The sequence below is a fragment of the Sarcophilus harrisii genome, chromosome 1 (assembly GCF_902635505.1).
Source record: "Sarcophilus harrisii chromosome 1, mSarHar1.11, whole genome shotgun sequence".
Classification (NCBI taxonomy): Eukaryota; Metazoa; Chordata; class Mammalia; order Dasyuromorphia; family Dasyuridae; genus Sarcophilus; species Sarcophilus harrisii.
Window position 1 is genome coordinate 505,661,097 of NC_045426.1, and position 27,917 is coordinate 505,689,013.

Here is a 27,917-nt window from a genome sequence, read left to right on the forward strand (position 1 = left end):
ATAACCCCCTAATACAAATAATGTATATACAAATTCCATTCATTCACTTAGCAAATATTTATAGGGAGGGGCTCTTAAAGTCGAAGGCACAGGGCTAGACAATGTAAATGGAGATATTTGGGACTGATGCAGAAGCCAGGTGAGTTTCCCAGAAAAGAATTCTAAATGGACTTCAGAGGGTTCGACAGTGAGTTTTTCAGATCTTCCAATTGATTTTTAAAATGACAGATCTATGTTTTCAAGAAAGGGGAGGGGAAAAACAGGCTTTTTGCTGCCTACACCTTTCTCTCCACAGGTTGGGACCTGTGACATAGGCTCATGTGCTTACTAGAGGAGCAGAGGTACTAACTTGTGGTGCATATATTTAGTTAAGACATGCTCGATTCCTGCTAGAACCCCCAGAGCTCCAGCAATCACACTCCTGAGTTCGTTCTCTCTCTGTTTTTGTCTGTCCGTGTTTCTCTATTTCTCTCTATTTGTCTTTTTCTTCCCCTCTGTCTCTTTTTTTGTGTCTATATCTGTCTGTTATCTCTCTGTGTCTCTGTCTCTGTCTCTGCCTCTGCCTCTGTCTCTGTCTCTCTCTCCCTCTCTCCCCCTCACACCTTTTCATAAAAACAAAACAAAACATAAATATCCTCAGTCAGATCAGATATATATGATTTTCAGCTTTCTTAAGTCAGAGTGGGACTAGCTTTTGACCACCTTTCTCCCACGAAGAACACAAACCGGGATCCTGCCACTGTTGGGATGGGAGGGAAAGTCTACAACTTAGGTCCCCTACAGAGTCTCAGAGCATAGGGGAGATGGGAGGAGGAGGGAGTCATAGAATTTAGAGCTGAAAGGGATATTAGGAAGGGAGGACAAAACTTTGCTTCCTACAACAGCGAGGCTGGGAGTGCCCACCAGCTTCCAGCAACTCCGGGGAACTGGGACGGGGGCGGGGCGGGCAGCTCTTAGAAGCTCCGCGGGAGGCTGGGCAACCCGGAGACAGGAGAGGGGAGAGGGGAGAAGTGGGAGGGCCTGTCCAACCCGCCCTTTCAAGTCTCTCTCCCTCCCTCCCTCTCCCTGGCGGCAGCTGGGGGAGATGAGTGGCGCTGAGTCGCCTCTTCCCTGACCCCTCCTCTCCCCCCTGCCCCTCCTTCCTCCCCCTGCCTTTGCTGCCGCCGCTGCTGCACGGGAAATATGAAGAGTAGGTGCAGCTGCAGCAGCGGTGGTGGCTGCAGCGACTGGGCTCAGAGTGCGGAGCTGGGCAGAGGCGGAGCGCGCGGCCGCGGACGCCCTCCGAGACACCAAGACGCAGAGGCGGCTACCCGGGTTCGGGGCCGGGAGGGCAGGCGGCGATACCGGCGGTAATTGCGGACTCAGAAAAGTGACTGCTGTGGCCCCTGAATCAGCGCCTCTCTGAGTGCGCAGTTCCTTCACACTGCAGCCGCGAGTCCTCCATCCCTGGCCAGTGAGCTGACCCTGTGACAACCCGAGCTCCTGAATCTAGTCCGACGCTCCACTGCATCCCCCAGACCCAACTGCGGGAGATCCACCGAGGCATCCCCCAGTTATCCCACTGCCGCCGCCTTCTTCCCGACAGACGGAGATGGAGTAAGCGGTCCCGGCTCGAGATCAGGCAGAACTTTTTTGGAAACCCAAAGCGAAAACTGGAAAGCCAAGTTTCTGAGAAAGGAAGAAGGAAGCGAAGAAAGGACACTAGGGAAAAAGCCATCCAGAGCCTCGACTCCGCCGCTCGCCCCTTTTTCTGGGGGACCAACGCACCTCCTTTGTCCACCGCCTCGCTGCCTCCTCTGCAGCCTTGAACGCAGCCCCCCCAAAGCCTGCGCTGCCGACTGCCCCAGGACCCCCCAGGGGCCTCGGCTTGTTGATCGCAGCTCTTCCAGCTCTCTTTCATCTGGCTTGTCAAGTTCACCCAGAAGGGAGTAGTGAACTTTTCTTCCGGCGTGGGGGTGGAGAGAGGAAAGAGAACGCCAGAACTTTAGCATCACTTTGATTCGAAGAAAGCCCAAAAATTGCACTGGAAGAGAATAATTACTGACCATCAGAAAAGAAGAGGACAGCCTCTTGGGCTCCTGGATGAGGAAGTGAAAGAGGAGGGAGAGGAGTTGGTATAGAAGAAAAACTAGAAATGTCCCATCTCTATTTCAGCCTGGTCAGATACCTGTTCCTGGCCCTCCTTTTACATGGTGAGTGCTACTATTCCCTCTTCAATATCTCCTCTCCCCTTTCTTCTTCTCTCCACACCCACCCTCCCAACAAACAAAAATATAATGCTCATTTATAATAATTAATTAATTATCCATGATAACAGCTATGGTCAAGCTAGGATATAGAAATATTTGGGAATAAATCACACAAATCTGAATTATTCAAATTACTTAACTTTCCTGGGGCCTCAATTTCTTCATCTGTAAAATAATAGGTCTGGAAGACATGGCCTCTGAGAAACTTTCTAGCTTTAGACCTTTCCATGGTCCTATGCTACCTCTGAAAGGCTCAAGGGAACCTCCAGTTTCTGTCACTCCCACTTTTCCTGCATCCATGGGAGGGTTCCTTAAGATTTTGCTGCTTGAGTGTTCCTATATAGTAAGACAAGCTTGTTGACTTACCCCTTTCTTTTTACCTCCAGGGTCAATGAGTTTGCCAAAATTTTGGCAAACGTTTTTATTCCGTCTTTAGCTTTTCAACTATAAGCAGAGATGCTATAATTAAATTATGTGCCTTGTGGTCATTTTTTAAAACGTTCCAAAGTTCATAGAATGACTCTTACTGTGGTCCAAGTTTTTATAGGACTCTAAAGAATAAGAATGATCTTTTATGGGAAAAGTTCCACGTGCATTTTTCTCTAAATTTCTTGGAAAAGTATTGATTAAATTATTCATTTTGGTTCTGAATGATAGCTGCTCAGTGATTCAATTCTGAAGTGCCAGTGTTGTTTCAGATTTCCATGCATAAGCATTTCTGAAGTCTTTGAATGCAAGTTGAAAGTAGCAACACATAGTTTACCCAATAGTTACTCATCCAAGGAAGGTCTCATAGGGATTATCTGAATTTAAGGTGCTCTTTTCCTCATGTTCTTGTGTGATTTGATTTCATTGAATTTTCCATATACCCACATAAGCTTTGCCAAAAGATCTTAGGCTTCAGCTCAGGGATATTATTTGCCTTTTGGAGATTTTGGAATGTTCTTTAAGGAAAATTGGACAGATTAAAAAAAGATCAGAATTATATCCCACAAAGTAGCTGCTAGAGCAATATTGCTTGGCATAGTATCAACAACAGAATATATTGATAATATTTTGGGGTAAAACAGCTTGCTGTAGTGTCCTTGCTGAATAAGCACACTGCTCTTGACAATAGAGGATTTGCATTTGAATCCAAATTCTGTCATTTACTAGGTATATGCAGTCACTAACTCACTGAGCCTCTGTTGCTTCATCCATAAAATGGGGATAATACTCATAATACTTAATTGCCAAGGTTGTTGTTGGAAAAATGTTTTGTAAAAGTGTAAGTTAATATCTTTAGGATCAGTTCTTGTTTTCCTTTCAAAAATGCAAAATATTGGAGTGAAACACCATGGCTTGCTTGCTGCAAGATGTGTCTCTAGGGGTATTCATTCCTCTTCCTTATTAACAACTGAGTTGCATCACTGGAGATCAGTGGGTATATGTCTAGGTTGTGATTATCATCCAAAATGAAATTATTTTTATCAGGTTTAGAGCAGGAACCTGGATCTGGAGAAAGTGTAGCTTATCTTTGAATCCACTGAATTCTTGGAATCACAGGAAAATGCTTTAACTAAATAGGTAGATGCTTTCTTTATAGTCAGCCTGTAGACTGCCCAGCTTCTAATGCCATAGGCTGTGTCAGGCTGTCTGCTTAAGCCAGACCCTCCTTATGGCCAAGGTGTACTTTCAGACCTAGTGATTTGGAAGTTTAAAAGTCAGAATAGAAGTCTTGCAGTTAGAGGGCAAAAGAGAGAAGGTATAATTATAGGGTTGGACTCCCAGGCCCATCTGCTTAGAATTACAGAGCAGTTTTAATCTTTGGCTGAAACATGAAACAAATCAGAGCCAATGAACAGATCAAAACAGCAGCTGCCACCAAAAGAGAGAGATGAAACAGGGGAAATTGTCCATTTTCTTTCATCTATAGTTATATCTTGTGAAGGGAAAAAAAAAGCATTCTTAAAACAAAAGAACATGGAAAGTTAGTTCGAGTTAAACACTCTTAAAAAAAAAAACATCATTACTAATTGAATTAGAAAAGTAATGAATGACAGAATACTTATACTTGCTACTTAGTTCAGGCATAGCATCATTTCCCTGCCACCATCTTTAAGAGGTAAATATTCTTAGAGTTACCTGACCTAACCAATTCATGACTAGGATAGAATATCCTGAAATTTCTTTGAGCATGATGAGTGACCATAGGAACTCAGGTGATAACTTTAGATTGTTTATGTTTCTCAGATTTCTATATGAAGATGTACCTTATGGTCCACATCAAGTTTCTTAGGACCAGAAGATAAGACCATCTTAGAGAAGTATAAATCTTATATTGAGTGGGAAAGAATCAAAGGATTTGAGTTCTAGAAAAGAACATGTAGTCCAAGGGTCCTTAATGTGGGGTCTGTGAAAATTTTTTTGATCATTATTTTAGTATAATTGCTTTCCTTTGTAAGCCTCTCTCGTTTATTTTGTGTATTTAAAAACATTATTTGTATAAGGGGCCTATAGGTCTCACCAATCTGCCAACAGGAGTCCACAACAAAAGTTGCTCCTTATCTAGTCAAATCCCTTTGATAAGATTCAAACCCTGGTCTTCTGACTATAAATCCATTTTTTTTTTCTTACAGAAGGCAACTGGAGGAAATATTTTGAAAGGGGAAATAGTACTTGGAGTTGTTTCTATTTTTAAGAGAAGGATTAAAAGAAAAAGAATTGCAAAGCTATAGTTAAATGACAAAGGAGATTCACAACATGTCATCCAATTCCAAAAGGAATCTACTTTGGACAAAACTTTAGAATAATTATAATTGATCACATAATACCATAGATATATCAATAAGAAGTAGAAAGAACAGGCACAAGGAATTTTCATGACTTCATGTCTGAAATGAGAAAAATGATCATAATCAATAAGTCTATACTTTCAGAGGATATTAGATAATAACTCAGATACAGTGGGAAAATGGAATATTGAATTTCTTATTTTTATTTTGTTAAAGTAATTTGATACAAAATAGGTACCAAACTGGTACTTTAAGGAAGGTTTGTATAAGTATAGCATATACCAGTCCCACTTTGGTATCAGGGATTTTAGAAATTTTTTTTCTTTGTGAAGGGAATCAGTTATGTAATGGTGCATGCATTTTAAATAAATTAACTCAAATGCTTTGGGAAGAAATGCATTTGGGAAAATTGGGCAACTGATTTTTTTACCTGAATTCAAATCTTTCCTCCCCAAATGTGGGGTTTTCTCATAATGCTTTTGAGGATGATTTTTATTCTGTCTTGTAACTTCAGTTGTGAGAGTTTGGAAATAGGTAAAAGATTTTATAAGGATAAGTAGGGAGGTCACAAAGACATTTACATTTAGATGCATGATTTTAGGTTTTAAAATTATTCCTCCTTGACTAAGCCATTGATAGATTGCCTCATGACTGTTTTATGGGGGTTTTTCATGTTTTAGGGGGAAAATTAAAACCATCACCTTTCTTACCAACAGAACAGTAAAATATGTAATGAAGAGATATCTTATAATTCATTGTTAATTTTTCTGAAAGTTTTTTTAATCTGCAAATTTAAGACAACTTCAAATGACAGCATATTTATTAGATTTATTCTTCCATTTGATTAATGTTGTGATTGCATTAGCTAATTCAAGACAATTCATGATAATATTACAAATGTCAGGAACTCTACTATCTGGTTCTATTGGCTTCTCAGAAGGGGAAGTTGAGACCTAAGATTGTGCAGTGATAGAATCAGGACTACAATTTAAATCTACTGGTTCATAATCAAAAGTTCAAGATAACGAATGTCAAAGAAAGTATGTTGCTAGAAATTGCCCCCTTTCACTCTTTTCTCAGCTAGTGTAAAAAGTGTAAAAGTTTCAGATGTTAATTTCTCAAATTAGTGAGCTCCAGGATACTCACATAGTTGATTTGTCTGTAGTAGAAAGATTTGATTCTAAAATTTGTCACGATATTGTAAGAACCTCTTTTTTTAAGTGGTTGTTATTAATAGAATTGATTCACTTTTTTTCTGGGAAATGAAGCTCTTTCTTTAATTTCATTCATTTGTGTCCAAACTTCCTACTATTTCTATGATGACAACTTGAGTCTAAAACAATTAAAGAATATTAAGATAAAGGTTAGATGATTATGGCAAAAGGACTTATTTATAGTTTATGACTTGGGTTTGAATCTTGGCATTGTTAATTATGGTTTGTGTGATCTTGAGCAAATCAGTTAACCTCTCTGAGTTACCTCATCTGTAAAAGAAAACCAGTAGGCTAGATGATCTCTGAACATCCCTTGCTCCTTGAGATCCTATGTAATTGCTGGAAATATAGTTTGCTGGAAGAATTTCATGATGCTAAGAAAATGTTTTCTTTCCATTCTCTGACCTTTTTTAGAGCAGTAGGAAAAAATGGTGTGAGAATTTAAATATAAAAATGACCAAAAGCATAAATTTCATGAAAAAGCTAGGTGCAAGGTTCTTGTTTTAAGCCAATGGCTTAGTAGAGACAACCAGAAACCTCCTTCTCTCTGTGCAAGATGAATGAAGAGCAAAGCACAGGTGCAAGGCAAGTGTTTCATAATTACATTGTTTTGAGCATAAAGCAGAAGTTTGATCAAATTGGCAGTTGACATAGTCAATTTAAAAGATCAACAAACTATATGAGTCATCCTAAAGTTTATTCATGATTTTTATATTTCTCAAATATATGTGTGTATCTTTGCCTCTCTGCAGATCAGGGAAATGAAGATAAGGGAAATATCCAGATTACTAAAGCAAAAACAAACAAACTACAAAAACCTTTGAATGAGGGAAAAGCAAGACTGGACCTAAATTGATCACCCTTCTCTATATGTTGCTTAACTGCTTAGTTCTCTTGTCAGTTAAGTGGTAGTGAAAAATCACATTGTGTTTCGCCCAGGGATCCCATATAGATGATGGTTCAAAATGATTAAGCCTTTAGATCAGGGATCCATCCCCACTTGGTTTGTGAGCAGATTTATGTTTTAATTCCCTGAAGCTTTGCAATTGCTGTGGGGGAGAGAACTGGAGAAACAGTAAAATTCTTGGAGATAGAGATTACTAAAAGTTAAAATCATTATATGGAAAAGAGAAAGAAGGGGACTATTGCTCCTCCCTTCCCCCTACTGGAAATCCTAGCAAATCACAGTAAGCCCTTTTCTGGAAAGGAAAGAGAAGGGTTAGTGCCCCCAAGAACTAGTTTGAAGACTTACCAGGAGAAACTTTGGAGTTTATACTCACATCTTTATCTCCAGATTGGAGTCTTATATGCTAGAAGCCCAAGAGGACACCTGATGTTCAGCCAAAATCAAAGTAACATATGATTAATATCATTTTTTTATGATACTATTTCTAGCAAAAGAAAAAAAAATCAAAGCCTTTAATGGTGACTTCACAAGAAATGTGTATTCCACTGTATCCTACCCTCATAAAGAGAGTAAGGAAGAAATGGAGAAAAAAGGGAAAAAAGTTTTGTTTATCACTGTAAAGATGAAAATTAAAAACAATGCCAAGAAACCATAGTTAACTAGTATTATGAGAATCACTATTTTTCTATTACACTAAAAATGAAAAGGCCTCCTAATATTTATCTAACAATTACTACATCAAAGTATAGTTTGTGGCAATAACTTTTTATTTAATTGAGAGAGCAATTGCATGGATAAGTACCTATATTTAAGCTAATCAGTTGCATTTTTACATGCTAGAAAGTTTTCATCTTTCAGACAAGTTTTAACTTGAAATATAGCATGGTTATAGTAGAAATAGAATCATATTCTTAACACATATTATTTACACTGGAGTTTCCACAAAAGATAATATTGTTAAAATTATAGTTCATATTCACAGGTTTTTCATTAGTCTTTTGTCCTCCTTTTATCTTTTCAATTACTTTTTAGAAAATACTTTATTTTTTGTTTTCATAACCTTTACCTATATAGGTAAATATAATAGAAAAAAGAAAATTCAGACAATAAAAATCTCTGTTCAAAAATGTTGAGGTTAGAGGATAGAATGACCAAAAAAGGATGTGCAAATTAATTAGACTAATCAGATTGATTAGACTTTTTTCCATTTCTTACTTATATAAACACAGCCTTTTTAGAGACCTGCCCTATGTCCCACAAAATCTCTTCCTTTTGCCCCCGGGGGAAAAAAACAAGCACAATCTTTTGGGTATCAGTTTACTCATATCATGGGTGAGAGGATCACAAGTAGGGAGTAGTGTTTACTATTGTTGGTGTAGATCAAAGAGAGGGGTTGCATGTGTATCATTTGTGGAATAAGTATGCTAAGATCAGCTCTCCACAGCCATCATCTGGTGAATTTAGGCAGTGTAGACAGCCCAAGTAATTCAAAACCCAATGTTCATTTGGTGCCTGGTCTTATGTTCTGACAAGGTGCGCTCTCTTTTTCTTTTTATGTGGAACCCTGTCTTTAAAACTGTTATTACTGAGAACTTCTGCTCCAGAAATAGAAAGTTGATTGTTGTGATCCTAATTAAGATAATTTTGGCAAGATTTAAGGTGTTGGCAAGAGTAATCTAACCCCTAAGAGTAAATCACTTGCTCCTGTAAAGTGAAACAAATGCATCAGAATGTAAAAGTATCATTTACCGCCTTGAAAGTGGTAATTTGCTAAGTGGTAGGTACCCTTGTGCCCTAAAGACTTCATTTGCTTTCATAGTTTTTATGCTGTCTTGCTCACTCTCCATAGAAGCAAGCCTATTACACATATACCAGAGTTTCACTACAATTGTCCCCAGGATCTATTTCCTTAGACTTAATTGCACTTGAGACTAGTTTTACAACAAGATTATTTGGGTACTTGGTTGGGAACCAATTTGCACCTTTTGTGAACCAAATTCTATTTTATGACAAAGTGTTGTAATTATTGTTTAGTATTTGCATAGTATTTGATATTTAGAAAACATTCCACTGATATGTTTTATTAATTATTCCCCACCATATCTATAAGGAAGACTACTATTGATTTTCCCATTTTATAAATAGGATGAGGCACAGTTATATGAAGGATCAGTTGCCTGAAGTCATGCTGTTGGCTAGTATTTTACAATCCCTTATTCTCTGACTATTGCTTAGTCACTTTTCTTTGTCAAAAATAATCCATAGTAAAGCTAAAAAAAAAATCCAGAATCAAGCCTTTACAATAATATAGCCAAGTGAGCACTTTAACCTATAAATGTGATGGTTTCCTCTTACATTCTTTTCTGTCATGATAGAGGAAATAGATTGAAAACAAACATATTAGATTAAAACAAACAAACAAAGAAAACAAACAAAACCCAAACTCAAGTTTGGATATGTCCTCAAGTTGGCCCATGCTGTCCAGTCTCTTGTGCTTTTTATGTATGAAGTGCTGTACAATGAGAATTAATATTCACATTGAAGAGCCTGAGGCACTGTTAGATTCCTAAGTCATCAAAGAAAGATGTTGTCTCTAAGAAGGCAGATTTTTCAACAATCAAACTGAATGAAATTTTTGGTTAACTCTTAGTTAACAAAAATTTTCAGTTAACTATAACATCTCATTCCCTGAGCATTATAGGTTAACTATTTTTAAAAACTGGATATATATATATATATATATATATATATATATGAACACATATAGAGTAACTTCATTATTAGCGGATACTCTTTAAGATTTGGAGGTAGAGGATCTAAATTTCTACTATAAAGCTATGTCTATCAAGTTAAGGGCAAAGAATAAGAATTAATTATCCACTATGTGTCGGGCACTGGACTAATCACTTTTATAAATAGCCAATTCCTTAAAACAGCCCAGAATCTTGATTTATTATTTACCCCATTCTATAGTTAAAAAATTGAAGCAAACAATAATTTCCCCGGGATCACTCAGTACCTAATGCCATATTTGAACTGAGATCTACCTGTCTTTGGGCCTAATATGCTTGAATCACCAGATGCTCTGTCTCTGTCTGCCTCTCTCCTTCTCTTTTTCTCTTACTCTATCCCTTTTCCCCTCCCTACCTTTATTTCTCTTTTTCCTTTTTTTCCTATTTGTACTCATTTGCCAAAGAATTCCTGGGGGAAAATTATATAATGAATCATATAATATCTGACAAATGAGCTTCAAAGATTTCTCCCTCAGTTAACTGTTTTCCTTCTAATTTTAGCTACAGATGTTTATACAAAAACCTCTTAATTTTATATATTTCCTTCCATCCTTTATTCTCTGCTGCTTCTTCCCACCATGCCCTTAACATAGAAAAGGAGTGTACTAAACATCAATGTTTAATGTAAACAGCTTCTGTTCTTCTCTACTCCTTTGTTCCTTTCCCTCCCTTCCCACTTCAGTTAAATTATCAGGTATTTCTGGGCATCTCCTTCTCTGACATCTTTAGGGTCAATGATTAGCAGGATATTTTCTAGGCATTTTAGAACCTCTCTGCTATACAAATACTCAACTTTAACCTCTAGATCTCATGCTCAGGATAAGCGGCAACTAGATGATAGAGGGGATACATTGCTAGATCTGGAGTTAGGAAAACTAAATTTGACTTTAGACATATATGATTTGTGTAAACCTGGGCAAATTACTGAATCTCTGTCAGCCTCAACTTATCTATACAATGGGAATAATAAAAATAATAACAACTACCTCTCAGGGTTGTTGTGAGGTTCAAATGAAGTAATATTTGTGAAGTATTTTTCAAATCTTAAAGTACTATACAAATACTAGCTATTATTATAAATATTATATCTAAATATCTCCAACTGATCAGTTTAGGGTTCATAATGAATCAGAGTTCATACTTTAGTAGCCTATCCATGGAATGAGTTATTTCCTGCCATTCATTTTCCATAGCCTATGCTTGCAGCCATACTATTTGAGTTGCTACAATAATCAACCACCATTTGCATATACTTAACTTGACATCTTGTCTCCACTGTGTTGTGTTTAATGACTAAAGTTAAAAGATAATCGGGAGACTGAGAACAAATGAGTTCACAGGCATTTCACAGAATAATAATGGAAGGAAACCTGGATTTTGACTCGGGACATAGACTTGAGTCCTGATTCTTATTTCCTCATTGAATGGTCTTGAGTGAGTTACCTTTGAATCAAACAACTAGTGGCACAGTGGCTGGAGTGCTGTAGTTGATATCAGGAAGAAATAAATTCAAATTCTTCCTCAAATACTTAGCTGGACAAGTTAGTTAACCTCTCAGCCTTGGTTTCCTTATTTGTAGAGTAGGGTAATAATACTACCTATCTCATATCATTGTTAAGAGCATGAAATGAAATAATATTTATAAAAGACTTTGAAAACCTTAAAGTATTAAATAAATGCTATTATTTTCTTTAGTCTTTGATTTCTCCTTTCTTAGATTTTGTTAGATTCTATTGCTCAGCCATTTTCAGTTATTTCTGACTCTTCACAAACCCATTTGGGGTTTTCTTGACAAAGATACTAGCCATTTACTTTTCCAGCTCATTTTACAGAGAAGGAAACTGAGGCAAACAGAATTAAGTGTCATCCCTAGGGTTGTATACCTAATAAGTATCTGAGGCTAGATTTGAACTCATGAAGATAAGTCTTCCTAATTTCAGGCCTTGCACTCTATATCACCTTTTCAAGTATTCCTTAATCTCAGTGTCTTCCCTCAGATTACTGTTGATTTATTCTATTTGTTTTTATTTCATACATAATTATTTGCATATTTTTTTCCTTTATTTGACTGTGAGGTCCTTGAGAACAGGGACTGTTTTTTTTTTTTTAACCTTTGTTTTGTTTCCATGATGCCTGGCACTTAATAGGTGCTTAATAAATGCTTGTTGGCTTTTCTTGGTCTTCAGTCTTCAAAATAGTATTGACACTCTTTAGCAACAGATCTCTACCTATTCAGATCCCATATTCCCTGCCAAAGCTGCAGATATCAGATCTTATGCCTTTACTCTCACCTTCTGGCACCTCTATGCCTGGAGTTAGGGATAATTGAGTTCAAATCCTTTCTTAGATACTTACTAACTGTGTGGCTCTGGACAAGTCATTTAACCTTTGTCTCTCTGAGCTTCTTCAACCTTAAAGTAAGAATAATAATAACACCTACTACTGGGGTATTATGTAAATTACTCAGTATGGTATTATGGCATGTGGTAACTTCTTAATTAATGCTTGTTTCCTTTTTCCTTCCTGATGTAGGGGGTCTCTACATCTTATAAAATGTATCTTTTAAAACTCACTAATTCCACATATAGACTTAATCTCCTGATTGTCTATTTATCTTCAAATAGAGCTTCTCTGTGTTTTCTATCCATCTATATCAAATGGATTATATCCTCAAGACCCAGGTTTGATTCCCAACTCCCTTTCTTGATGACTTCACCTTCAACTGATCTCTTCCTTTTATAATTCCTTAGTTATTTGTACTATAAAATGAGCATCAGAAAAGCATGGATGGAAAGATTTATATGAACTGATGCTAAGGGAAATGAGTAGAACCAAGAAAATGTACAAAGCAACAATAAGATTATGTGATGATCAACTGTGACAGACTTGGCACTTTTCAACAATGAAATGATTCAAGGCAATTCCAATAGTCTTGTAAGGGAAAGAGCCATCTGCATCCAGAGAGAACACTATGAAGACTGAATATGGATCAAAGCAAAATATTTTTACCTTATTTGTTGTTGTTCTTTGTTTGCTTGCTTTTTTCTTATTTTTTCCCTTTCCCCTTTGGCTCGGATTTTTCTAATGCAGCATGACAAATATGGAAATATATTTAGAAGCTTGCACCTTTAGCCTAAATTGGATTGTTTGCTATCTATGGGAGTGGGTTTGGTGGGAGGGAGGGAGAAAAAGTTGAAACATAAGATTTTACAAAGGTAAATGTTGAAAGCGCTACATGTATTTGTTAAAATAAAAAGCTTAAAAAAAACTATAAAATGAGCACTTTGTTATATTGTCTTATACTCTTGCTTTCATGTATGTGTAACAAAAAACTTGTATTTACTCCTTTTATATATGCATATTTATAAATTGTCTTTCCCCAAGTAGATTGTAAGTTCTTTGAGATGTCTTATGCTTTTATATTCCCTGTAATGGATACAGCTTAACATACTAGTCACTTGTTAATTGTTATTGTTTAATAAAATTGGCCTTTTTAGAAAGGATGTGAGTATAATATTGCCTCAATACCAAGTTACCCTCTGGAGTGACTAAGGAAACAGCCAGATGTCTCAGAGATTATGGAAAGGAACCAAAGAGAGGCTTGCATACTATTGGATACAGGAAACAATTTTGTTGCACTACCCCCTTGAAAACCATTCAGAAGAATTAGCAGTAAAACTAACAGAGGAAACTGTCTATTAGGAATAAAGTTTCTCTGAGTGGATGCCCATCAGATGGAGAATGGCTAAATAAGTTATGGTATATGAATGTTATAGAATATTATTGTTCTATAAGAAATGATCAACAGAATGGTTTCAGAGAGGCCTGGAAAGATTTACATGAATTGATGCTAAGTGAAATGAGCAGAACAAGGAGGTCATTGTACATGGCAACAAGATTATACAATGATCAATTCTGATGGATGTGGCTTTTTTCAACAATGAGATAAAGTAAAACAATTCCAATGATCTTGTGATGAAGAGAGCCATCTATACCCAGAGAGAGGAGTATGGGAACTGAATGTGGATCACAACATAGTATTTTTATTCTTTTCATTATTATTTGCTTGCATTTTATTTTCTTCATTTTTTTCCTTTTTGACTTGATTTTTCTTGTGGAGCAAGATAACTGTATAAATATGTATGTATATATTGCATTTAATATATATTTTATCATGTTTAACATATATTGGACTACTTGCCATCTAGGGGAGGGTGGGGAAAAAGGGAGGAAATTGGAACACAGGGTTTTGCAAAAGTTAATGTTGAAAAATTGCCCATGCATATGTTTTGAAAATAAAAAGCTTTAATAAAAAAAGAAATTAATTTTCTACTGAGACCAAATATGACAAACAAAATGCTTTGTCAGTTCATACTGTTTCCTCTGTACAAATTATTTTAGCCAACTTAATAGATGGTTCCTGAGCTCCAGAGGCCTAAAGACTATTTTTTTTTCACTTGTCTTTCTTTCTAGGGTTGGGAGAAGGTTCTGCCCTTCTTCATCCAGATAGCAGATCCCATCCTCGATCTTTAGAGAAAAGTGCTTGGAGAGCTTTCAAGGAATCTCAGTGTCATCACATGCTCAAGCACCTCCACAATGGAGCCCGGATCACTGTACAGATGCCACCTACAATTGAGGGCCACTGGGTTTCCACAGGGTAAGAAGGACAAAGGTAGTGATGGGGAAACCTCACAGAGCACTGCAATGGAAGGGAAATGAAAAATGTTCTTTCTTATCTGTTTGAAGTCTCAGATGCACAGAAACTGCCTATAATATTCAATGAAAACTCTACTCCCTTGTTATCTGAATTTTATCCTAGATGGCATGCAATAAAAAAAAAAATCTGTTAAGAAACAGAGCTAAGTACTGTTGAAACCTTATGCTAAGGGAGAGATTATACTGTAACACAGTTGACCACATAGAGTTAGTGAATGGAACCTTGTTTACTGAACTGTATCCTACTGCTTGTTTATATAAAAAAAAGACATTAGCAAGTGAAATTAAGTGTCTGTATTTTACCAACCCCTGAAACATAGTTAGCTCCTTATGGTCTAAATACTGAGTCATATTCAACTAATGCAATACATGTGACTTCAAGGCTATAACAGAAAAGAGAGGTACTAGATTTATCTCTACTAGTCTTTTTCTCTGCCACAGATATGAGATTCATCATTAATTGAGCACTAGATTATAAAAAGTAATCTAGAAGTCCAAGGACCTCAGGCCTGTGGCATTTATTATTATTTAATGCTTCTGAGTTACCAAGGCTAGATCTAAGTAGGCTGATTTCTTCCTTCCAGGGCATCATAGAAAACTGGCATCATGTCAGAGGTGGTGTCTAGCCAAATGGTTTGGCTAATGCCAAAGGTAGAGAGTGAAATCAATTTGTGATTCAGCTTTTCATGCTTTTTCTGTAAAAATATGTTTCTATCAATGTAGCAGTATAAACACAAACCATTCATAAATTAATGTGATATCTTTAATAAACAACTCAAAATTTAAAAATTGAATACCTTTGAAAGAGATGAAACATTATCACTTCTTTTCACTATATAATAGATTATTACTTCCTAATAATATACAAAAGAGAAATCTTTTGTATTTTAATCAACAAGTATCTGTTAAACATCTTTGTTAACTCGTCATACAAAGATAAGGTTAAGTAATAGTTGAAGCACATGTTCATATCTAAATAAATGAAAAATAAATAAAAGGTAAATCTGAGGTAATTGAGGTAGAAAATCTGAGCAGCTGGTAGAGATCTTTTCTGAAGTTATTGGCAGTAGTAATTTTTGATTTTTTTTTCATTTTTTGGACATTAGAATTATGTTCACAGATCTTAGCCACATAAATTATGCCTTTACTCTTTGTACCTCATTGTAGCTTTTGGCATCTATTGAAAGTTCTTGGATCATATGAGTTTCCTTAGTGATTTTCCTAACTAGTCTTTCTGTAGTTTAGAAGTAATTGCTATTTCATACAATATCAATTTCTTAGGATAGTTCTTTATTTCCTTTTCTTTATTTTCTATTAGAGCAATAGCAACAAAAAGGAGAAATATCAGTCTATATAATCTTAGCATTTCTGTGATTGTCTTTTTTTCTGTCATGAAAAGTTACTCTGACAACCTTGATTCCATGCTACTGACTTCTTTTCTCTTTGCAGCTTACTATCCATCAATGTTATTCTATGTAATAACTCTAGATTCTTATTAAATAGACTGGTGACTTTCAGGGTTTTTAAAGTTTTCTAAAGAGGTTTTGCCATTTTTTTCTTTTGCATAGAATATGTTTAAAGTCCAGTTTTAAAGTGTTTTTTTTTTTTGTTATCTATTTTAGGCATATTCTAGTTGTAATTCTGTTTAGCTGTAGGGAGGGAAGGGTGTGAGAAACTGTTTAAGGGAAGTTAGATGTTTTCTAGTGTCAATCTTAAAAAATAGTCTTAAAGAATCTTGATTATCTATGGAAAAATTATTCCTCTCTTAAGATATTATTTTGGTAAATTATTCATAAATTAAAGTTATAATTAAATAATTAAAGTTATAAACATTTAAAAAACTTATTTGTGGTTCAGACTTAAACTTTTCATTAAGGTACCTTATCAAACAGAAAAAAAATATTAAACATTGAAGAGTATAGAGTCTCAGTTTATTTTTAATAGTAGTGATTAAAGTTGCTTGGTGCCACATTTGTTAATAGAAATTTCTCTCAAATAAAATATTTTTGGGGGTGCAACCAAGATGGAGGAAAGTAGACATATCTCTGTCTGAGCTCTTCCAAGTGGTCCCTCAAATCAATAGCAGATTAAGCCTCTGAACTGGTTTTGGAGTGACAGAACCCACAAATAATTGGAGTACAACAGACTTCTAGAAGATACTTTGGAAGAACTTCAGAAAAGGTCTGTTTCAATAGAGCAGGGGGAGAAGCTGCTGAACCCAGATCACAGCACAGGAAGCAAGGGTGTTGTGGGATATGCACACTGGAGAGTCTACAGCAAGGCCCTTAGGCTACTCTGTCCTGGTTGTATGCTGGTGGTTCAGCAGATTTGTTGCAAGATATCCAAAAGCAAATTTAAAAGGCAAATTGTGAGCCACTGAGCCCAAGAAGGAGGCAGGAGATGGCTGTGCCTACCCAGCACCAGAAGTCAGTCAGAGCACTGGCAAACAAAAGCAGCTGTTGCCCCTTTTCCTTAAGAATAGACCTCAACCTTTTAAAAAAATGAGCAAAAAAAGCAAAAAGAACTCTGACCATAGACAGTTTTTATGTAGAAAGAGAAGAACAGAACCCAAATCTTAAGGATCCTAAAGGCAAATCAACTCCAGATGAAACCTCAAAGGTTGATGTGAGTTGGTCCCCATTTCACAAGGCTCTCTTGGAAGAATTCAAAAAGCATTTTAAAAGAGTTAGAAGAAAAATGGAGAAAGAAATGAGATCTTTGTAAGAGGGTATAGACAAGGAAAACCAGAAATGATCTGAAGAAAACTCCTTAAAAAATAGATTTGAAGAAATGAAAAAAGCATAAAATATTTTTGTTTTTGTTTTTGTTTGGTCTGGTCTTTTTAGTCTGTCAGAGTAGGAGATCCTGGTATGAAAATTCCTACCAACAATGCCAGAAAGGCAATTTTGTTGTAACTTAAAGAGTTGCCCAAAGTATTAAGAAGTTGTGATTTCCCCCCCCCAAAGAGGGGGGAATCACACTACTTACAAATGCCTCTTTCTACTTCTATCTGTTCAAAAGGAAAAAAACCCTACAGCTACTGAAAAAACTTCTCTCTTCTATAACCAATTCCTTGACACATATTTCAACATTATTCAGGATAATTGTGAGGTATATACATTTTTTGGTGGGCATCTTTTTGGGGGAGGAGAGAGCTTGATCCAAAGCCATGATTTCACTGGCATATCAAATTTTCTGTGTGGAAGCCAATACAAGTTCACAACTACTCTGTAACATACAGATTTAAAAAATTGTCCGGGACACTGAAGGGTTAAATGACTTTGGCTGTGATCACATGGTCAGTGTGTATTAAGTGCAAGATTTGAACTGTCTCCTGACTCCAGTAAGAGCCTTCCATACACTATGATATGCTGCCTTTCAAGAATAATGAACATATTTTTATACTTACTATATCATTATGACTTCAAAAAGTGAAAGAAATAGTTTGGATGTGCAATTAGACACCAAAGTTGTATCCCCACAGAAAATAATAGGGATTGGATGACCCACATGTTGCAGAAGATTTCATTTAATGAGAGCGTCTCAGCAGCATGCACTTCTGTCCAACATTGTTCCATTTGCACATTTGGTACAATGACACATATTTTACATGGTCAATCAGACAATACTTAATGAGCATTTTTTATGTTCTTGGCTCTAAAGGGGATTGTAAAAGATAGCCCTTATCTGAAATGGCTTATAATTTTGTTGGAAGGAGAAAAGTTAAATAATACAAGGTAACAATATAAAAACTAATAAAAGACAATCTATAACTTATTTCCATATATGTAGTATAAGCCAGCAGTTCTCAAAAATTTTGGTCTCAAGATCTTCTGAAATTTATTGAAGTCCCCAAAGGGCTTTTATTTGTGTAAGTTATATTGATTTGATTTTTACCAATTTGTATAAATTACTATTATTCTTAAAATAGACCTCCTGAAAAGATCTCAAAGATCCCCAAGAGTGCCTGGACCACAATTTGAGAAATGATGATATAGACAATAAGTGCTATGAATTTAGAGAATGAAGTAAGAAAGACTTGAGGTAGAGCTTAAATGGTGGAAAGAGAGAAAGCTGATTTTGGATAGATAATGTGAGCAAAATCATAAAGGCAAGAAAGCATAACGAATATATCAAGGGAAAGTAGTTTAGTTAAAATTGAAATTTTGTTTATGTAGGGAATGGGAAATAAATCTGGAGAGATGATTAAGTTAAGATTGTAAAGAAGCTTGAATACAGACATGAAGAATTTGTTAGCCATTCAATAAACATTAAGTTTGGATTATGTGAATTTTAGCCTATAATCACTAGGAGTCATTGAAGATATTTGAGTAAGGTAATGAAGTGGGATTTTAGAAAGATTAACATGACAGTGAAGTGCAAGTTGAGATATGATACAAAAGATGATGAAGACTTTCAATGGGAATAGAAAGAATGGATAAATTGCTTTATGGAAACTTATGCTTCATAGCCGTGCTCTGGAATTGGGGACAAAACCTGACAGAATATCCTAAGTAATTTTATTCTCATTTGGAATGCCAAGGAAGACATTTTTCTTTTGTAGTGGAGATGATGATACGTGTAACTTTTAAAAACAATGTATTGATATCATAATTAGAACATAATTGTTATGAATCATAGACCAAAGGCACTGGACAGTTCTTTTGGATAGAACATTCAAAAAAGATTTCCCCTTTGTCTGCTGTTAAGCATAATTCCATACATGTAAATTAATGGGAATCTTAGTAGTGTATGTAGCACTTAAGTAAAATATATTGATAATTTTTTGGTATAGTAATGGACCAAATTTTATATTCCTCTTGTCATATTTTTCATATCATCCTAACAACCAAAGAAGTAATTTGGCCAATTTCCTTGCCAAAATAAGGGGATCCTTTAATTGAAGGTTCTTGGTCATAATTAGGGTTTTTTTTTTTTTTGGTTTTTTTTTTTTAAGCTAACATTAATTAGCATCTCCCTTTTACATGCTAGAAACAAATCCAAGTTTAAACTACCTGGAGATTGAACTCCCCACTACCTACTAACTGTAATACTTTCATATCAAGAGTAAATAAAATTGATCTGCAAGTGTATATATACCTTGTTTCTCCTATATAGAGAGACCTGGATTTGGTATTTTAAACTATTGTCACTAGATTTAAATTGAGAAGAAAGAAAAAGAGAAATTTTCCAAAGTAAGAGAGGTATAAAAAGTTAGACAAGTTGCAAAGGAATGTTTTGAGACACATTTAAAGAGAGGAATAAAGAGGATCTTCTACAAAGAGGAGAGAAGAAAGATAGCTGACTAGATGATGAAATGAGATGCAAAATAGATTGAATGAACCAAAATGGGGTAGAGAGAAAAAGAATAAGAACTTCAAGACAGGCAGCTTCAAGAGAAGGCAAGCAGATTAAGAACATATAGCCACTCCATAAATAAGGAAAATAAGTATTTTTGACCAAGCGTATTGATTTTGGAGTCAGAGAACCTGGATTCAAACCCTGGCTCAGCTGTTTTTTACAGGCCTAGCCTTGGTCAATTATTTCAACTTTCCCAGTTCTAGTTTCTTTATGTCTAAAATGAGACTTATAAACTAAATAATCTCTAGAGCTCTTTCTGGTTGTAACTGTATAATGCCATCAAGTAATAAATATTTCTTAAGAACCTACTGTGGAGGATTAGATGGTACAGTGGATAGAGCAGTGGTCCTAGAGTTTGGAAGACTTGAGTTCAAATTCAGCATTACACATTTGACACTTACTAGCTGTGTGACCCTGGGCAAGTCACTTTAACCTACTATGTGTCTGACACTGTGCTTAAGCACTGCAGATACAAAAAGAGGAAAAAGACAATCCCTGCGCTGGAAGAGCTTACAATCTAACATCAAAAAAAAAAAAGAAAAGAAAAGAAGCACATAGCATACAAATGAAAAAAGGAAAAATTTATTTGGTCAAAAGAGTGAATAAATGAAAAAAAGGTGGAATTCACCATACACTTGTCTTACTGTAACGAAGGTAATCTTCCCTTTCTCCCCACTTCCCATTCCCATTTTCCCATTTTAATTTTGCTATGATCTGCTCTGATTCTCTGGAATGTTTTTTCTCTGCCTCATAGCTGCTGTTGAAATTTCTTCTTATTCCCCGCTTTCCCCTCCAATGGCCTAAGTCAAATATCATTTCTTCCATGAAACTAAATGGTTAGTCAAGTGAGTGAAATCCTTCTCAACTTTCCAACAAATAGAAGCAAATGTGTCCCTTCACAAATTTCTAATGCCTTTTCTTGGTCTTTATCATATCTTCTTTTGAAAATACTAGTATTGTTGTTGGAGTTGTGAACTGACCCAACCATTCTGGAGAGCAATATGGAACTAGCCAAAAGGCTATCCAAACTATGCATACTCTTTGATCCAGCAGTGTTTCTACTGGGCCTGTATCCCAAGAGATCATAAAAAGGGAAAAGGACCCACATGTGCAAAAATGTTTGTGGCAGCCCTTTTTGTAGTGGCAATGAACTGGAAACTGAGTGGATGCCCATAAGTTGGAATATTATAGAATAGTGTTGTTCTCTAAGAAACAATTAGCAGGATGATTTTAGAGAGGCCTGGAGAGACTTACATGAACTGATGCTAAGTGAAGTGAATAGAACCAAGAGAACATTGTACATAACAATAACAAGATTATATAATGATCAATTCTGATGGATATGACTTTTTTCAACAATTAAGTGATTCAGGCCAATTCCAATGGTCTTGTGATGGAGACACTCATCATCATCCAGAGAGAAGACTGTGGGGACTAAGTGTGGATCACAACATAGCATTTTCACTCTTTTTTGTTGTTTGCTTGCATTTTTTTTCTTTCTCATTTTTTTCCTTTTTGATCTGATTTTTCTTGTGCAGCACAATAATTGTAGAAATATGTATAGAAGAATTGCACATATTTAACATATGTTGGATTAATTGCTATCTAGGGGAGGGGGAAAGGGGGGGAGAAAAACATTTGGAACACAAGGTTTTGCAAGGTTGAATATTGAAAACTATGCATATATTTTGAAAATAAAAAAGTTTTTTTAAAATACCAGTATTACAGTAAATTCCCTTCTTTTCTAAATACTAGTGATATAGTATAATATAAATACTTCTGATGTAAATACTAGTATTTCCATAGAACTTAAAGTTTTACAAAATGCTTTACATACATTATCTCATTTGATCCTCATAATAATCCTGTAAGATAAATGTTATTATCTCACTATTTTATAGGTAAGGAAACTAATGTTGATAGAGATTAAGTGACTTGCCCACAGTCACATAGTAGTAAATGACTGCAGAAAGATATGAACTCCTGTTATTCCTTATGTCTAATGTTCCACACACTGAATCATCTAGCTATCTCAATTTTGTGCATGTTTATTTTAACAATTTTTATGTTAGACTCCTTCAGGGCATATGACTATGTCTTCTTTCATCTTTGTACCCTTAGCTACTAACACAATGTCTTCAACATATAGGTACATAGTAAGTGTTAGGTGAATTGAATTCAATTGGTTTAATATAATACTATAGTGTAGATTGCCTCAATGATTTCTTTAGTCCTTTCAAGTCGTAAAACTTCATAATTTTAAGTAGAAAGTCAAAGGATATGTGCCTCAGAGAAAAACAAAGTTTGCTACTACCAAATCTCCAAGAGAAATGGCAAAATCTCCATCTTCTCCCCCCCCCCAAATAGTGACACTTATAGAAAGAGCACACAGAATTATAGCAACAAGTCTCATTTTTAAAAGTGACTTGAGAAGGAATAGTTTGTCAATTCTAGATATGCTGTACAAGTGATGTTTTTTACCTTTTATATTTACCCCCTAGGAAATACTATATAGTGTATTTTGTTACTTTATTTGTTTAAGTGAAGAGATATGGGAAGAGAAGGGTTTGGCCCATGAGTGATGACTTATGATGAGAACATGGCTCAGTATATAAAAGTAGGTTCACTGCTTGTCATCTAGGAGAGGGGGTGGAGGGAGAGAGGGGAAAAATCGGAACAGAAGTGAGTGCAAGGGATAATGTTGTAAAAAATTACCCTGGCATGGGTTCTGTCAATAAAAAAGTTATAATAATAAAAAAAAGAAGATTAAAAAAATAAAAATAGGTTCATGCAAAAGATTGTTTGAAACTTCTCTTTTATAGCAGCAGGAAATGTTTCTATGTTTCTAAAATTAAAATCTTAAGGGTATTTTTCTTAATTAATTAATTTATTATTAGTTATTATTGTATCATATATTCATATCACAATTAATTAATTGATTAATTGAAGAATGGAACCTATTTTCAGATTTAAAGACCTATCTTTTGTAAACAAAGAATGAGATTTGTAGGATTTGTTAGATGATGAAGGTGATTTAATCATGTTGACCTATTTTATAACTTAAATGAATGCCTCTCTAGAGTGATAGCTTACTGGAGTTGAAAGAGCCTGAATCTATAATCTAAGAATTTGAATTTGCATACTGCATTTATTACTATTGCTTTGATTGGGGATAAACTATGAAACTGCTCTGGGGTTCCCTTTTGTCAACAATAAAACAAGAGAATTGGGCTAGATAATTTTTAATTTAGCTCTAAATTATATGTTCCTATAGTATTTTTCATTTCAGAAAGCAGTAGTGGTTTCCATTTCTCATATTTTTTATTTTAAAAATTCTCTTCCTTTTGTTCTCTAGATGTGAAGTAAGATCTGGTCCAGAATTCATTACCAGATCTTATCGATTCTACCACAATAATACCTTCAAGGCCTACCAGTTTTATTATGGTGGTAATCGCTGTACCAACCCTACCTACACTCTAGTCATCAGAGGTAAAATAAGGCTTCGCCAAGCATCATGGATCATCCGAGGAGGGACTGAAGCAGACTACCAGCTACACAATGTCCAGATCATCTGCCATACTGAGGCTGTTGCTGAAAGACTTAGTCAGCTAGTAAATCGCACATGTCCTGGTTTCATCCCCTCAGATAGCCCTTGGGTACAGGATGCCACCTATGATTTATGGAGAGAGGAAAATGGTCGTGAATGTACAAAGGCAGTGAATTTTGCTATGCATGAGCTTCAACTGATCCGGGTGGAAAAACAATATCTCCATCACAATCTGGATCATCTTGTAGAAGAATTGTTCCTTGGTGACATTCACACTGACTCCAGCCAAAGAATGTTCTATCGACCATCCAGTTACCAGCCACCCCTACAGAATGCCAAGGTATGTCTTTCCAGGACCATTAGGAATCTCCCATTTTACATTTAAGATGATTTAAAATGAGATAAAATCAGCAGACTTTTTGTGCCACAGTATGAAATCACTGTTGGACTTATGAAATGGCATACCAATAGTTGAAGAGGTGAGACCTTTAAATAATGAGGGCAGTAGTTTAAAAATGAACTGAATCATATCAGGAAACTGGGCTATGGAGAGATGAAAGGTAGAGAAAGAGGTAAAGGAAAAAGAGAGAAGAAAAAAAAACAAAAGCAGAAGTAACAAATGAAAAAAAAAAATCAATGTCAATAATAATAGTAATAATAATCTTATCTAGCATTGATATAATGCTTTGTAGTTTGCAAAGCACTTTAGCAATAATATCTCAACAACTCTGGGTAGGTTATTTGCATTTTGAAGATAGGGAAACTGAGGCAAAAAGTAAATGACTTTTCCCGGAGTTGTGTAGCTATTAAGTTTCGGAGACCAGATTTCATTTCAGATCTTCTTAACTCAGGTTCAACACTTTATCCTTGGTGTCACCAAACTGTTTCTAGCAATGAAAATTACTATACTGTGTGACTCTGGACAAGTCACAATTTCTTGGACTTCAGTTCTTTATAAAAATGAGAGGCTTGAACTAGTCTCTTGAACTAGTTAGACTCTGAGGACCCTTCCAGTTCTTCATATGTGACCTTTACAACACATTTTTCTCATAACAGCTTTATGAGATAGGTAATTTAAAGATTATTATCTCCAATTTATAAATGCAGGAACAGTATTAGATAGATACCTATGGTCCCATAACTAGTAAATGACAGAGTTAGGACTTGCTAGAAACTTGGTTAAACCTTCCAGTTATTCAACTTCAAGTCCATGCTATGTCTTGCAAGGCTTTTGAAAAACAGGTCCATGTACTGTAGTAGTGACTTTAAAAGGAGATGAGGAAGACACAATTAGTAGCCATGAAGAAGGAATATGATCAGGTAAGTGATGACTAACATTTTCATTAATAACAACAATAATCATATCCTGCATTTACAAAGCACTTCTCCCTCTCTTGAAGAGCTTATCATACACATATAAAGAAAGAGTATCTAGCTGAAAGTACCTAGGCCCCTTTTGGATTCTCTTTTCCCCACAGGGCTGAGCACAAGCTTTATTGTGTGTTATCTTCACCTAGTTGCAGAACACTGATTGCATAGTTATATAATACAGATAGTTTGAAGAGAAATTTCATAGGTCTGACCACAACCAGTAGAAGTGTACGAACTTGGAAGACTGGGAAGTGTGATAGTTATGTATTCAGCTCCAGCCACTTTTAGGTAGGTAGAAATGGAACAGGTAGAATTGTAATGCAGCCAGGATTAGAAAGGTTCCCTTAGGAAACATTGACTTAACTAGAATGTTGACATTTCTAGGAATTTTTTGCCCAAATGCTTTGAATTTGCAAATTTCTTTGGTAATACTTTCAGGAGAACAATGGCTCCCTAATTGGATTGATCCATTTGCTGATGAGGTTATATTTGTGTGTGTGTGTGTGTGTGTGTGTGTGTGTGTTAATCAGAATAATTTTCTCTCATGTTCTGAGACAAATCATAACTGAATGAGACAGAACAAAATATTTCCTTTCTCAAACACTATTCAGTATTGAAGATTGTTATTTGAATCTATCTTTTATATAATATATATTATTATTATTATTATTATTATTATATATGTGGGTGTGTATGTACAAAATCTTCTAAGAAAGCTTCCTTGGCCAAGGGTATTTGTTATAAATGAATCTTGTCATGGCTATGTCTTGGCATTTGTAATTGAAATATGTCTGATGAACTAGTGTGCTGAGATACAGAGTCACTTGGAGATCATTCTGAGTTGGCAGCTTGCCAGAATGATGTCAAGGGCCATTTGAAATTTGTTCCAAAGGGGAACATAAGCCAGAGAAATTTCTTTCTGCCTCATCTGTTTCAAACTATCTGAAAAGAAAAAAGGTGAACTGAGTTTGAGGAAAAGGGAAGTTTTAATTCTTGGTCCTTGTGGCTGTAAAAAAAAAAAAAAAGCTTCTCCATATACAGTTTCTAGATCCCCCTGAAAGTTCTTTAAATTAGTAAAGTAGAAATTTCTAAAGGTTTCCCTTTTCAGTAGATTGATTCCTTTGAAAAGAAAAAAAAAGAGGAAACAGAAAAAAAAACCTGCTCTCAAGCATTTTGGGCAAGTCTTTAATGAAAATTTTCAGGAATACTCATAGAATCAACAGAATCAATAGAATTAACAATTGTTAATCAGCCTGAAATTTCATTTGAGAATTTTGATTGCTAGAAATCAGCCCTTGGATGGGTAATATGTTCTTTTAAGACCCTAGTTTGAGAGGTAGTAGGAAAAAGAACAACAGCAGGAAAAACTTCTTTCTTGGTCTTAGGTTTCATCTTCATAAATGAAGCCATCTCTCAAAATATAAATGGCACTCAGAGGATAGGAAACGAGCTTTTGATTTCACTGGTACAGCAAACTCCCAGATAAGAGAACTCTCTCTGTTCATGCAGGTTGGCATCTTTTCTGCAGCTGATAAGTTTTAGTTTTAGAGAATTACCTGGAGCAGTTGAGAGGTTAAATGAATTGTCAAAGATCCCATAGCCAGCATATGTTAGAAGAAGAACTTGGACTCAGGTGTTTGCAATCCTGCCTTACATGAAAAGGAGAAGTAGGAGAAAAAGAGTTTGGGAAATGTAGAAAATTCATATTTGCCAAAGCATCAAGCTCAACCTCACCCTTGCTCCTTCTTACCCTTCATTTTCCAAATATTTAGTACAAATGTTAACAAATACACTTCACAACATCTGTAATATCTGGAGCCTTACAGATTTTAGGCAACTCCCTAGAACTGGTTGTGATCTGAAAGTTGAGTATTACAGCAGAAAGCATGCTGCTGTTTTCAGAGGTGGAGGTATCAAATTCCAGCTCTACTTCTTACTGTATGTAAAAAGTCTTCATGTCTCTGGATATCAGTTCCTTGTTTATAAAATGAGGGTGAATTGGACTAATTGGCTTCTAGAGCTATGATTCTTATGACCATATTTGTAGAGCACATTCTTTATGAAATCTAAATCACAAATCTTCACATAATCACCAATAAATAGAAAATTGATTCAGTTTAATTTTATCTCTTCCAAATTGGCTGGAAAATAACCAAATTGTAGGCTAATTAACAAGCACTTGTTAAGCATTTACTATGTGCCAGGTTTTGTGTTAAGTTCTAGAGTTACAAAGAAAGGCAAAAGGATAGTTCATGCCTTCAAGGAACTCCTCTTCTAATCATGCAAACAGCTGTGTACATCTAAGTTATATACACTGCAACTGGATGACCATCTTAGAGGAAATCATTAGCAGTGAGGAAGGTACCACCCTTACAGAACATGATTTTTGACATGAGTTTTAAAAGAGACCAGAGAAACCAGAAGGCAGAAATAAAAAAGAAAAACTCTAGTGTAAGAGGATAGACAATAAAAAGGCAAAGAATTATGAGATAGAGGATTGTGTTAGGGACAGTATCAAACCCTGTACCATTATGTTATGTAGTTTATGGAGGGGAGCAAACTGTAAGAAGACTGGGAAGAGAGGAAGGGACCAGGTTTGGAAAGAATAATATAGTTGGTCCTGGGAGTAATAGGGAGCTTTTGAAGTTTCTTGAGCTAAGAAGTTACGTTACATTGTCATATCTGAGCTTTGGGAAGAACACTAACAGCTAATTAGAAGATACATTAGAGTGGAGAGAGACTTGAGACAAAGAAAACAACTGGTAGTCCAGCGTCAGGTGATGAGGAATTGTCCACAGGAGACAGTTGTGTGAGTGGAGAGAAAAGGACACACACTAATAGAAATAACAAGACTTGACTAGAAATGGTCATATGGAATTAGTGTGAGGGAAGAGAAGTCAAGGATGATGACACAGAGATTATGGTATTGAAGACTGTAAATCAAAGGATTTAAATAATTTATACAGAATGCCTCTGATTGAGACTT

The 27,917-nt window shown here is 35.7% G+C and overlaps 1 protein-coding gene across 1 annotated transcript in view; it reads left to right on the forward strand.

Moving 5' to 3' along the window:
* The first annotated feature begins 2,115 nt into the window (after nt 1-2,115).
* The window catches only part of APCDD1 (APC down-regulated 1), a 57,373-nt gene continuing 31,571 nt past the window's right edge, over nt 2,116-27,917 (forward strand). The window contains exons 1-3 of the mRNA XM_031946644.1: nt 2,116-2,192; nt 14,410-14,593; nt 23,369-23,900. Of these exons, the coding sequence (XP_031802504.1) occupies nt 2,135-2,192; nt 14,410-14,593; nt 23,369-23,900 (774 nt within the window). The 5' untranslated portion in view covers nt 2,116-2,134. The remainder of the gene's footprint in view (nt 2,193-14,409; nt 14,594-23,368; nt 23,901-27,917) is intronic.